Source organism: Chamaea fasciata, unplaced genomic scaffold, assembly GCF_029207755.1.
Source record: "Chamaea fasciata isolate MVZ Bird 193981 ecotype frontalis unplaced genomic scaffold, bChaFas1.0.hap1 SCAF_16, whole genome shotgun sequence".
In the NCBI taxonomy this organism is placed as follows: Eukaryota; Metazoa; Chordata; class Aves; order Passeriformes; family Sylviidae; genus Chamaea; species Chamaea fasciata.
Genome location: NW_027094101.1, coordinates 4,280,594 through 4,293,853, shown reverse-complemented (window position 1 = coordinate 4,293,853; position 13,260 = coordinate 4,280,594). Strand labels below are relative to the sequence as shown.

Here is a 13,260-nt window from a genome sequence, read left to right as displayed (position 1 = left end):
TTCAGTGTCAGAATGAAACAATCCAAGATGCAAAAGCCTTTACTCAGGGCAGCTCATGGTTGGCAGTGCCCCAGCCTCCTCCTGCTGCAGGCAGAAGGTTCTGCTGTCTGTGAACCAACACCAGCCCCTGCATGCAGCAAAACCCTCACTAATTAGAACAGGGCTCTGATTGTGTGTTATTAGTTGTGCCTGCAGTGGGGGAGAGGAGCTGTTGCCATAGAGGTAGCACACACAGCACTTACAACACTTCCCTCAAATACCTGATGCCCAAAACGTGTACAGTCTTAAACATCTTTTATCATCATCATAAGGATTCTGGCAAATACTTACCCTTTGCTGTAGCTAGGATTACTGCTCCGCTTTCAGACTACACAGTATCAGACATGTCAGTAACATTTTTAATAATGCAGCCACAAGTTGAGGATTGCAAAAGGAAAAGCAGTTTTATTTAGTTTTCAACAGGTGCCACTAAACATGGAAAACAAGTCAGGTTTTCATGTTTTGCAATGCACATGCTCATAAAAGATTAAGTTTAAATTACATGCAAGAGACTAAATTCCTTCACACTTTACAAAACAGGTCTGAAGCAAATAAAATGATTGTACATGACATTTACATTAGAAAGAGTACGCTAACAGTTGTAGCTTCTGTAAGCACGTCCACGTTCAGCCCCTCAGCCAAAAGCTGCCCCACAGTTGGGGCATCTTCTCTGCCTCAGTGCAAGGCAGAACAGAATCCCAATTGGAAAGAATACAATGGCACACAAAACACCAAGACAGGTGAAGGTGTCCTCCAACACGCCAACCCTGCAAAAAGGGAAAACAGACTCAGTCAAGGACACTCACCAGGTTTGTCCCCACTCAGTGCTTCGGCAGTCACGAGAAACCACACCATTGTATACAGCAAGATAAAGTACAAGGGTTTGTTCCTGGTTTCTACTTCTCAAAACTCATTTCCCTTTACAACTGTAGAGGAACTAATTATTGATGTCACCTGGCTCCAGCTGACTCCCAGCTCCATCACCACATGGGAATTTTGTTTCAGCACAGTCCTATGACAGCAGAAATTTACCTCCATTTCAGTCCCTGACTCCTTTCTGAAGTGCTGTATCTGAGCATCCCCCAAAATGAACACAGACCGTAAACCAGAGAATTCCGACTTTAGAAACTTGTGCAGTTACGAAAAATAGTCAAGATTTGGAGTTCAGCAAAACACTCGAACAAGATGTATCCTCCTGGTACAGTGAAAGGCAAGGCAAACAGAGCTGAGTGACCCTGAAGTGCAGGCTGTGACAGGGTGCCAAGGCCAACAAGCTGCTGTTTCCCTGTGAGCAGTCAGGGACAAGCTCTGGGACGTGTAAATAGAGCGAAGGAAGGCGCAGGCTCAAGAGACCATTTCCTTACAGCAACTGCCTGGAACATCGCAACTTGATTAAACTTGGGAACCATTCCCCTTCCCCTCACCCATCAGCAGAAGCCAAAGGCTTTTCCAAGTGCTCTTAATATTCTGCTGCTTACGTAAGTTCGTGTTCCCCTCAAGCTTTCCCTCTCTTTATTTCTGTTTGCAGAGACAAAAGTTAACTCTGTATCTGTTATAAAATAAAGGAACTGTCAGGTTACCATTGATCCCTGCAGTAGCTTTATCATTTCATGTCCTCAGATAACACTCCTTTAAGGCAACTAAAAAACGCAGACAGTTTGTATCACCACACAGATTCGAGTCTCAGCACACAAGTGTCCCACAGCTCAGATCTGTGCAGCCTGTGGTGGACATTGTGGCCACTCCCACAAACTCTGCACAACAGGTGCCATGGGGAGAGAACAGGAGGCTCTCCTGAAGCGCTCTGGGGTCATGGGGAGAGAACAGTAGTACCTGCACTACTGAAACTCACTCTACAGAACGTGGTCCAGCTCTGGGAAAAAGGGTCAGATCTGAAATCCTGAGGAGTGTGTCTTGAAGCAGAGCATTTCTGCAGAGTTCATCTCTCACTGTTCTAATCTGTCTGGGCACACAGATATTCAGGAGTAATCTCGCATTGTTTTGGCAAAACAAAGTGCCTGCCCTGAGAGCTGGAGCTTGGGGAAGTGCCACCTCCTGGGAACACTCTGCTAATAGAGCTGGAATGCAAAGAAATTCAGGACCATTGGGACCAGACCAGTTACAGATACAGGGGCAAAAAGGACACTGCAGTGTTCAGCCAGAACTGTCAGGTCTGGATGAAGCAGCTGAATTTGGCTATTTGCACTGGGGAAATGCACAAAATGCTGACCACCCTCAGACCAAAGAGAAACCAGCAGCACAAGCTCAGGAGGTGAGGCCTCTCCTTTTCCCCTGTCCACAGTAACACACCGGATGTATGGAGAGGCTCAGGCACACTCAAGTTTTCTGTGCAATTCAAGATTCAGTTTTCACACTGCAGATCCACCCAAGAGAGGCAAAGCCCCTTTTCCAGGCATTTCAGTGACATCACAAATAACATTATTTGGAAAACGCACACCAAGTACAGTGCAGAGCACATTACAGCTGCTGTACTTCCTGCCCTGCTCTGCTGTTACACTAATGCCTTCTCTTCCTTTCACACACACTGAGCAGTTCCCTCCTGCACTTCCCATCCAACTCCTGCTTCGTTACTGTTTTGAAATCTTCTCCTTGTCTCTTAATAATTCCATGTTCAGTTCCTGCCCTGAAACCTACATTTGCGACAAGTAAGCCAGTGTGCTTAGTTAAGAGTACAAGCAGTCTATTGATGTGACCTGAAAGAATAAACACACAAATCCAACACACAGGGATCAGTCAGGGCACTGCTGCTCAGCCCCAACAGTGATGAGCACAGCCCAACCCATTGCAACCCCCCCTCTTCATCAGCCAAGTCTATTGGTCAGCACATGTCCTTGACACTTTCAACAGAATTTCTTTTAAACTCCTTTCCCTCTAAACAGAGTTCCTCTGAAGTGTTTTGTGGTAGTACAAAATGCCAAGTTAAACTAAAAATTAAAGAATTGCCATCTATATTCGACACCAGATCCAGGGCAAAGGGCCAGGGGGGCACAGGGAGCACTGGAGAAGCACAGGGCCAGCAGCAGAGCAAGGCAGCTCCAGGGGACACTCACCCCAGCTCTGCCTGCTGACCTCCACACCGTACCTGTTGTGTGAGCTCCTATCACGTCTGACTGTGTGATTACAGCATTAGCCACACAAACACTTCTTGGCTTCTGCTGAGTTATGTCAGCACCTAATTTTAGATGAACACTTACCCAACCACTGCTTAGCCAGTTACTAAATTTAAAAAGAAAAAAAAAAATACTTTTTATAAGGGAGACTGTGAATCTTTTTTGCTTGTATATCTTACCTGAAATGTGGAGTAATTAGAGACTCCATATTCAAATGTGGATTCACTAACATAACCAAACATAAATTTTCTTCTACAGCATAAACCACAAAAAAGCTGATTATAACTGTACCACTCCCACTCTAAAAATAAAGTGGAAAGGTTTATTTATACTGCAAGCAGCATCCTGCATTTAAGCTACAACTGCAGCTGCCAACTCCATAAGTAAGGTCAATTATGCCCACTGACAAGTACTTAAAACCAAATGGTTTTTCAGATAACCCCCTTTTTCAAAGTTTAAACATTAAGATCTTAAGTCAAATGCTCAGGATGAGAAGGTCAGTAATGAGATCTGTGAACACAGCATTGGTCCAATTTAACACATGCATTTTTAGACTTATCACTACATCACAGCATTTAAATGTGGGCTTATCGGCATTTTTTAGACCTTACAAATACATTCAAAAGGTCACCCCAGGTAATCAGAGACAGGCTGATTGTACCACAAGCTCTGCAAGACACGAGAAGAAACTGCACTTGAGAAAACTGCCATCCTCCACATAGACCAACCACCTGGAATCTTCAAATCATATCCATCTTCTGCCACAGAGGTTGGTTGAGTTTCAAAGTTTAGATTTGAATGGAAACATCAGACCTGCGACAAGCATGGACTGTGGCAGCTACATGCTAAATCTTTAATTTTGAACATACAAACAAAACCAGCCAGAGATTCTTTATCATCTCCTGGCTAATGCAACAGCAGCAGCTATGTTCAAAATGTTTAAATCTCACCTGCACAAGAAAAAAAAAATATGTGGAACTACTGAGTAAGCACTGGATGTTTAGTTTCAATTTCTATGAAGAGGGGTATCAGCTCTTCCAGCCTCAGCTTGAAGGCATCTTGAATGGTAGTTGATCCATATCCACAAGAAGCAGCCCAAATCTCTGTGTAGCCAATGGCTTGCCCACCTCAGCACAAGATGTACATATATGTAAATGCAATTGTCCTTAAAAATCACTTCCAAGACAATATTTACAGATTTATCTGAATTTCCTTATGCTTTAGGCCTCATTTCCTATAGAGAGGCCTATAGGAAGAGGCCTGACTGCGGAAGCAGAGGAATCCTGGCAATGGGAAGAGCCTGTGTGTAGCTGTTTGTCTTTCCTGAAATGCCCCCAAAGCACCAGCCCTCCCTGCTGCAGGAGCCCTGCTGCTTTAATTCCAGCTCTAATCAGGAGAGAAGCCTCAAGGCTTCACACCAAGAGCCCAGCCCGGCAAAGGAGGCTGAGCACAGCAGTCAGAGCTCTCTCTGGGGTGGACATCCAGCAGGGTGAACACACTGAGCCCTGGTGGGGTTTCTCCTCCCTTGTCTGCACACACAGCCCAGTCAGTACTGCTGTGGTGACCAACAAACAAGGCAGCTCCTTCCCGCCACCCAGAACAGCTCATTGCCACAATGAAATCCTAACTATCTGACAAGTATTCTTCAAGACAAAGGGTGACTCTAAGGAAAAAAATTGCTGTAATTCAGGGCCAGTGACAGAGTAGGCATTAGAGACCAGATTATCATTTTTATGCAGTCCCATTAGGGAATACATTCCTGCTGTGCCTTATTTTTCTAAGAAATGAGACTTGCTCAGATTAATGTGTTTTGACTATTGTCTGCAAATCAGGTCAGACCAGTGGAACAAAACCCCTCAGAAGCAGCCAGAGCCGTGCTGTTCTCATTTGGGACCCTGCTAGAGGCTTATCCCTCCTCTCTGCGGGGCTCAGGGAGCAGCTTCCTGCTCAGCAGCTGCTCTGGAGCTGGGACAAGTCCCAGCTCTCCCAGTCAGGAATTCCAAATGGCTCTCATGGCATCTGCCCAAGTCTGCTGGATCGAGGCTTTCTTCCTCCCTGTCCTCTTCACAGCGCTCTCAAAAAGGTATTGCAAAGTTTGCTTCACTCACAAGGTTCAAAAGGATCTCCAGCTTGCAGCTGGAAGCCAAAAATCCTCAGCTTTGCTCACACTATCAGACATCCTCTCTAAACAGGTGTTTTGCTGTTGCCTTTTTTTAAAAATTCCTTGCATATTTAATCAGTGAATATAATTAAATTATATTAAGAATATTTACATGAAGTTTAAATATAGTAGTGAGTAACTATAGAAAGCCTGGATGCTGAGCAGCCTTTTCTCAAAGCCCACACAGTATTTGTGACAGAAATCATGGAAGAGCAGAAGACTGAAATTTGGAAGGACTTGATCACCTAAGTGCAATTTTTCTGGAGTCTATTCCCTCAGGAGACACCTGTGTAAGTGACAAAAACAAAATTTCAACTGAAACCTGAGAAGTTACAACTTTGTCAAGTCAAAAAAACCCCAATAAATTTAAAAAAACCTCACCAGAACAACAAACCAAAACCACACCTGTGGCAGGGAGAGTGCTGTATGACATCTCAGAATAAATACAGTTTTAATTAAACTTGTCTCATCTTCCAGTTCAGGAAGAAGCTTCAGTGTTGGCATACTTTAACCCACTACAATGCTGCTCCAGCAGATGCACTGTAGCTGTCAGAAGTGAAAGCTGCAGCAGGGTGAGCTCCTTTCCCTTTCTCCCAAGCAACTGAATACGGTTGAACAGGAAAATAAAAACCCAACAGGGCTCATCACAGGCTCTCTCCCAGATTTTGAAGGAACTGGCTTTTGCAGTCACCAGATCAAGAGAATGTTTTTACAGTTTTTAAAAGGAACTTTCTTCTGTTAAATAACAGGAAAGCAAACATTCCTGAGCAGTCAGTTATCGCCAGCAACAGAAGACAGAGAAAAAGAAAATGAAAGCAACCACAAGTGAAGCAGCCAGGCTGCATTCTCCAAGCTACAAATATAATTCCACTAAAGTCAGCGCCTGTAATGACTCAATGCGTGCTTGGGAACATAAAATAGTTTAAAAGCAAGACTTGGCCAAACCTTAAATGTCAACTAGAAGCCATAAAGCTGTCAAGATTGTGCAAGTCAGTTAAATTCTCTGTACATCAGGGCTGGGAGAAGAACTCACACCGAGACAACAGGATTGCAACTACCAAGAACATTCTGAGAGTGCAAGGAAGGATGGAACACATTAAAACTGAAGTCTGTAAGAAAGCAACACTGACCAGGGAGGAATGAGCTCGATGTAAGGAACAGCTCTAAGCGAGAGGCACAGACTGTGAGACAGCAGAGTCATCCCTCAGATGGCAGCAGTGCTTCAGAGGGAGAAGGGCAGGAATGCAATTACCAGTCACCGCAGGCATATTAGCAACCTCAGAGAGGCTACTTCTGCAGATACTTTGAACTTTTTATGACTAAATACCATAAAAACCTAAAGATTGACTATACTAGAGCCAGCTTATTAAGCTCAAGATCCCTCATGACTGCAGTAAAACAGACACCAATTCAAATAACAGACCGATACTGAGTATTTCTCTTTAACACCATATATTTTAAGTTGGAAATGGTTTTGATTTCAATCAGCAACATGAATACATCCCATAGTGCAACAGAGTGCTTTGTATTTCTGATGGCAGAAATCCTCTTGATGGTCACACCATCAGTTACATCATCCCACAGCCACACACAAGGCTTTTCCTGGTGATCTAAAGCAGATCTTAGCAGATCTCTAACAATGGTGCACCACCAAATCAGGAAAGTAACAGGACAACTGACCTGGCAGTTTAATAACAGAGTTTTTTATGTACCATTAATAGCTTTTAATATTTTTCAGTGCCCCTTCAACAACTTTTCTGTTCAGGGCAGTATTCAGAGTGTAGCTGCACATTGCATTTGTCATAAAATAGGTTTCCAGGACATGGAAGTAAACTAGAACTGTTTAAAGGCCTTGTGAAGTCGAAGAGGATTGAGTTTTTTCTCTAAAAGTAGCAGGCAGTGTAACCTTCCAGAATATGAACCCTGCCCCTTCAGGCTCCCATGAATATTTCCAATATTATGCTTTTCACCCAGCCTCCCTGAGGTTTCTCTGAATAATACACACTATCAGTGCCATGACTATTCAAAAAACCAGCAATGTGAGATTTTCCCTCCTACCTTGACACTTGGCTCCTATTCCAAGGACAATTAGGAATTAACATGGCAACAGGGTAAAGCAGTTACCTTGTTACACCATTACTAGATAGTTACTCACCCTTGGGATTCCCTGATCCAGGGTATTTCACAGTTCTCCTAACAATTTATATTTTTCAAAGCCTAAAACAGAAACTCAGGGAGGACCCAAGAGTAAACTAGGATTTTGTGGAGAGTATTTTGCTTTAGGAAAGGGTCCACAATGGGTACTTCCAGCTGGGCATACCTGATGACTTAAGAAAGCTCTTCACGTGAGATCACTTAAAAACAACTAACAACAGACTTCTCATTTTCGAAAATTTGGCTAAACTTATATGTTATATGTGAAAATGATTGTTTCAAAAGCCTTTCCTAGACCATCCCAGAGGCCTCAAGCCCGTGTGAATTCAAGAAGTGTTTGGACAATGCTCTCAGGCACATGGTGGGATTCTTGGAGTGTCCTGTACAGGGGCAGGAGTCAGACTAGATGACCCTGATGGGTCCCTTCACACTCATTCTGTGAGCATCCAGAAAAAGAAAAAAAAATAACAGCAACAAGAGCCTACCTATTTTAAGCTATTTCCAAGAGCAGCTCCCCAGTGAATGCTTTGAGCTGTCCTGGGGTCAGGGCAGAAGGGCTGTCTGTGTAAGCACCCTGCCTGCCTCTCTCCAAGCCACACACAGCATCTGCCCTGTCCTCCGGCTCAGCTACAGCATCAGCATGTTGATACAATCACTCAGGTGGCAGGATCCACCACATCCTCTGCACAGCTCAGCACTTGCTTTCCCCACTGTTTAAAACACACCTTCGAGATCAATAGCTCTAGCTGGTACAGGTTTTACAGCCTTAACTAGTGGCATTTCAACAGGCACCTGTTTTTACATAACACCACAGGATACTTCTCAGTCGAATCCACCTTTGAAGGCAGGTATTGACTCTCAGACAAACACCGACTTCAGCACCTGGGCTACAGCCCGTGCCATATGACATCTCTGCCACATTCATCACACACCAACCTGGGATCACTGCAGCTGCTCGGGTGTTTCCTACATGTTCTGAGAGGGAAGGAAGGGCTCAGACCTGCAGAGTACCAAGTGCCTCCTTGCAAGATACCCCAAGGGTAACTCCTGTACACTTTAACAGAGGGGAATGAGCCTGCACTTGAGTCACAGCTGGCCAGGCAGAGCAGCAATCCCTCTGCTCTCAGCCATGGCCTAATATTCCAGAAGACAAGAACTGAGAAGTGAAAGGGACTAGAGCTGACTTAGAGCACTAGTGAGGAAACTGAGTGCCCCCTTCCTTTCTAATGGCTCTGATCTCCAAGGGGGAAGTCGTTCTCTTGCTGCAGTTCCATGTAACAGCTGACCGCTTTTTCTGGTCTTCACCACTGCAGCAGACTGACATTTTTGGTCTGGTCAATTTCTCTGCTCTTCTGCAGTCAAAGGACTTTTAGAGATCTTTCAAAGCTTTAAACCACAGACGCTTTCAGCCAATACTGACAATCACCCTGCCTGGTTTTGCACAGTTTGGATTGGGAATGGGAACACACGCCACAAAAGCAGAAGTTTTTCCACAGTGCTGCCAGAAAACCAGAAGTGACTATGGGCAAGGATTACAGAGTTTCACAACAAAATCACGCTATTCACCATCACCAGGCATAAACACATCAGAAAGGACTTCCTGTCATGCCTTCCCCCAGGAACTGACCTGTTACATCTACTGCTGAAGTGCCGTTTCATTAAAGGCATCACTCACAGATTTTCCTCCAACTTAAAGAACAGATTCATGTTTCAAGTGTCTTGTATTGCTCACAGCAGGTGTCACAAGCCCACACCACACAAACCAGAGCACTCCCCTCCTAGATCTTAGTGCCCATTCAGTTAATTGTAATACACACACAAAGAAAAGCCACTGAAAACCAAGGAACCATATGAACACCTCTGTCTTCAATAACAGAAGCCAAGACTGAGTTTAATTCCTCAAGAGCCATTTTACCTGCAGGCAGGACAGCCACCAACGACTACTACAGAAGTGGTGGTGGCAGGCTGTTGAATGATGGTGTACGTGCTCGAATAGTTTGGCTGTGATGTCGGTGGAGGAACAGCATACCCTAAAATGAGAAAAAAACCTCAATCACCACACGTGAAGCACAAAGAACAATGATAATTTACAAGTATGACAACAGAACATGGAAAACAATAAACAGGAGTGTAGTCTTGATGAAGCACTTTAAGCTCTATCAAAATTAGAACTGGAACAACCTGGCACATCTAATAGCAAAGGCACCTCAGAAACCCAAGTGTCAATTTAACCATCCCAAAAGGACACTGAGCTAATAATTAACTTTGAGATTTTGTTTCAATGCTGAGCACCAGGGAAAAACTGTTTAAACAATGACCATAGCTTTCACTTCAGGATGTTCTGTATCAAGAACGTCCCACTCCAGCAGACAAATAATTTGAAACACAATAAATCTTCCTCTAGTTCCAAGCTTAAATTCCATATACTAAGTTTCCAACTGGAGAGCAAGGTAGGAGTGATAGGATGCAAGCGGAAAGAGATAGCATAGGAAAAAACCCCAACTTTCAGAAAGTCCACGTTCTTAGCAAAAGAATGGGTAATTTTAACAGCTGTAGATAGAAGACAGAAGTCTCTAACTGCTTTATTAACATTTAAAACTTTAAATTGTATTTTTAAAAAGCTTTTGAAAGGGATGGTTAGATGTACGCAGTGTAATCAAGGCACAGTTTTCACAGTCTGTTCAATTATAATCCATTTTCAGCTTATTTCCCAACTTCTCAGACTTTCTTCAATCAAGTTATCTTCAATCAAGTCTGCCAACCTCACTGTTCAAAAAGAAAACAACCACTAATACCTGTACTGCAGGAAAACAAGCTTCAAGTTATCAACAGGAAAATCTATAGCCTCAAGGCTCAGCTCAAAGACGAGGGTCCGTGTGTGCTGTGTAACTTTTATAACTTTTGAAGCATTGCTCTTTCCTGAGAGGTTACTTCTTTCTTCGGCAGATGTTAGTATTAGTTCAGTTAACGAAAGTATTGCATCTACTCACCTGCCGAAGTCTCCCAGACTACTGAAGTGTATCAGAAAAAAACAAACATTAACCAGAGTACAGCGAAGTGCAGGCAAAGAACAAGTTTGGGGTCTGTTTTAGAGCCAAGCACTGCTCTGCCATTGTTCGGAGGCAGAAAACCCGCGCGTGTGAGGAATGCCCGCAATCCCAGCCGGGATTTTAGGGAGAGCACAACACCAACACCTCAGGGGCCCCGCGGGGAGGAGGGGAAAGGCAGACGGCGCTTCGGAACACCTGGATCCCGGCGCACCTTCGAGCGGCGGAGCCGCGACGCCCCCAGCGCCGGGGGAGCCGCAGGCGGGGGCGGCCCGGGAGTTCCCCGCTCCTCGGGCCAGCCCCAGCCCCGCTGCCGAGCCCGCGGCCCCGGGCCACCGCCGCCAGTCCCGGGAGCGGCGGGGGCTCTTCACGGCCGCCCCCCGCCCCAACCAAAGGGCAGCGGGTCACCCGCTCCGCACACCGGCGACCCCCCACCCGCGGTCCCCCCCCCCCCCCCCCCCCGAGCCGGCGCCGCCCGTGACCCACCTGGGGCGGCCGCGGCGCCCGGGTAGGAGTACGGCGGGGGCGGCTGGAAGCCGGGCTGCGGGGCGGGGATGGCGCCGTAGTTGCCGTGCCCGTAGTCGTAGCCCGGCGCGCCCGGCGCGGCGGGGCTGTAGGCGGGGGGGCCGCTCCTGCAGCAGCGGCTTGCTGTCCATGCTGGGCCGGCGCTGCCTCGTCCCGCGGGGCCGACCAGGAAGCGGCGCCCGGCCCGGAGCGCGCCGCCCGCCCCGCCCCGCCCGGGGGCGCCGGAGCTCGGGGGCGGCGGCGGCGTGAGGGGCCCGCGGGGGGGGAGGGGACGGGGGGAGCGGCCCCTCCCCAGCGGCGCGCGCGGAGCGGCGGCCCCGGTGCTGCGCTCGCGGCCGGTCACGAGGCCGCCGCGCCCCACGTGACGCCGCTCCCCGAGCGGCGGCTCCGCCGGGCGGCGCAGGGAACCCGCGGCCTTAAAGGGGCCGCGCCCCGCCGGCACCGGCACCCGCTGCCCCGCGCCCCCGTGCCCCTCAACACGCTGTCCTAGCTGGGGGCACCGGGTTCCCCCCGCTCGGACACCGAGAGAGCCCTCACCGGCCCGGGGCTCCGCGCCGCCCCGCTGGTCTGTCACCAAGCCGATGGGGGATGTTGAACGTGCTCGCTCGGCCCCGTTCCGCACCGCTCCTGCCCGGGCGCTGTCCCCGGACTCCGATCCTGCGCCGGGTGCTCGGGGATGACCCTGCTGGCGAAGGGAGCTCGGCCCAGATGAGGCACCGTGGCCCCTTCCAACCTGAGCCGTTCTGTGAAATGCAATCCCCGCTGGAAGCCGGCGGGATGGGGACGGTGAGGAGGATGAGGATGGTTACATCGCCACGGCCAGGAGCCGCACTTGAGTGTTAACGGAACAAGAGCCCTGGGACGGTGGTGCAGGAGAGCAATGTTGTAAAGAGAGGAGATGGTTTTGAAAAGAAATTGAGAAAAAAGCAGGAGAAAACTCTCATGGTTCAAAGGAACACTAAAGTTAACAAACAAACACTATAGGAAGGAAGAGGAAAGCAAAGGAGATGCCGCTGCCTCCTGTACAGCAAACTACGGGAGCGAGTTCAACAACACTGTCACCAGATTCAGCTGCTTCTGAAACCCACATTCTTGATGACTGCCCAGGCCAGATACTGTGAAGATCTTAAATGTCTTTTACTTCAGCTAAACTTCCACACCTTTATCCCTTGAGCTGTCCAACTCACCAAATCTTTTGGTTTGGAAATGCCTGGTTTGTCCTTCGCTACAGGTCCCAGCACAGCCTTATCACCATGGCAAACACTGTGACTCCATCCCATGACAGATCCGGTGCAGTGGGGAAGGGTTAGCCTCATTTCATAGGAAGGGGGGGGGGGGGGAAACATTAAAAACATAAGTCATTAAAAAACAGACGGGGACACAGATCACACCACCCCAAATCCAAGCCAGTGCCAGCATCACACGATGCTGAGGGGGTCCCTGCCCTCCTGCCTTCTGTCTCCTTCCTCTGGCTTGCAGCTGACCCATCTGGAAGGGGCACCTCTTCTGAGGACTCTCCTGCTTATTTTAACAGTAGCAGTATAAATATTGCATGAGGCTTTTGGACGAAAAATCTTACGACACAAATGCCGTGCAGCACTTCCTCATCAGGGGAAAGATACTTGTTTAAAATGAATGTTAAGTAACAAGGAAAAATTCCTGATTTAAAGAAGTGAGGTTTGGGAAAGCATGGAAGAGCCAACAGTAGGAAACCTCTCTATACGAACCCCCTCTGCATTAGGACAAAGTCTGCAAAGGAGTGAAACAGGACTGAAGATATCTTGACTAGGCTTTGGTTCAGTGGAGAAAACTCTTTCTTCTTGAGTCATGCAGTAACCACAGGACTGGAGGACAGAAGTGAGGAAGGATATCTGCATGTTTTCTTTCTCATTTGCAGGGCTTCAGTCATTTAGGGAATGCACCTTTCACAGGCTGTAGACTAGAAGGGAGGTTCCCATTAACCCAGTGCAAATCCATTTATATGCAGCTGCCTTTGCAAAAGCTTCCCCATTAGCTCCTTACAGAATGGGAGCTCTATGGCAACACCAGCAATTGAACAAAGCAGGGCTCACCAGTGGACACCCAGAGCAGAGAGAGTTCTCATAAGGCATTGATTCAATCCTAACTTCTACATCAAAGTACAGGTGCAGCAGAGTCACTGACCACACAAAAGGCATGTGCTGCCACTGCTATGGAGAGCACT

At 47.4% G+C, this 13,260-nt stretch overlaps 1 protein-coding gene across 1 annotated transcript; it reads right to left on the bottom strand.

Moving 5' to 3' along the window:
- Positions 1-417: 417 nt before the first annotated feature.
- BRI3 (brain protein I3) lies at positions 418-11,203 on the bottom strand. The gene is given in 4 exon segments (XM_066198151.1): positions 418-806; positions 9,401-9,515; positions 11,019-11,157; positions 11,159-11,203. Coding segments are annotated over 4 exon segments (417 nt in total). The 5' UTR covers positions 11,189-11,203; the 3' UTR covers positions 418-673.
- Between the last annotated feature and the right edge of the window lie 2,057 nt (positions 11,204-13,260).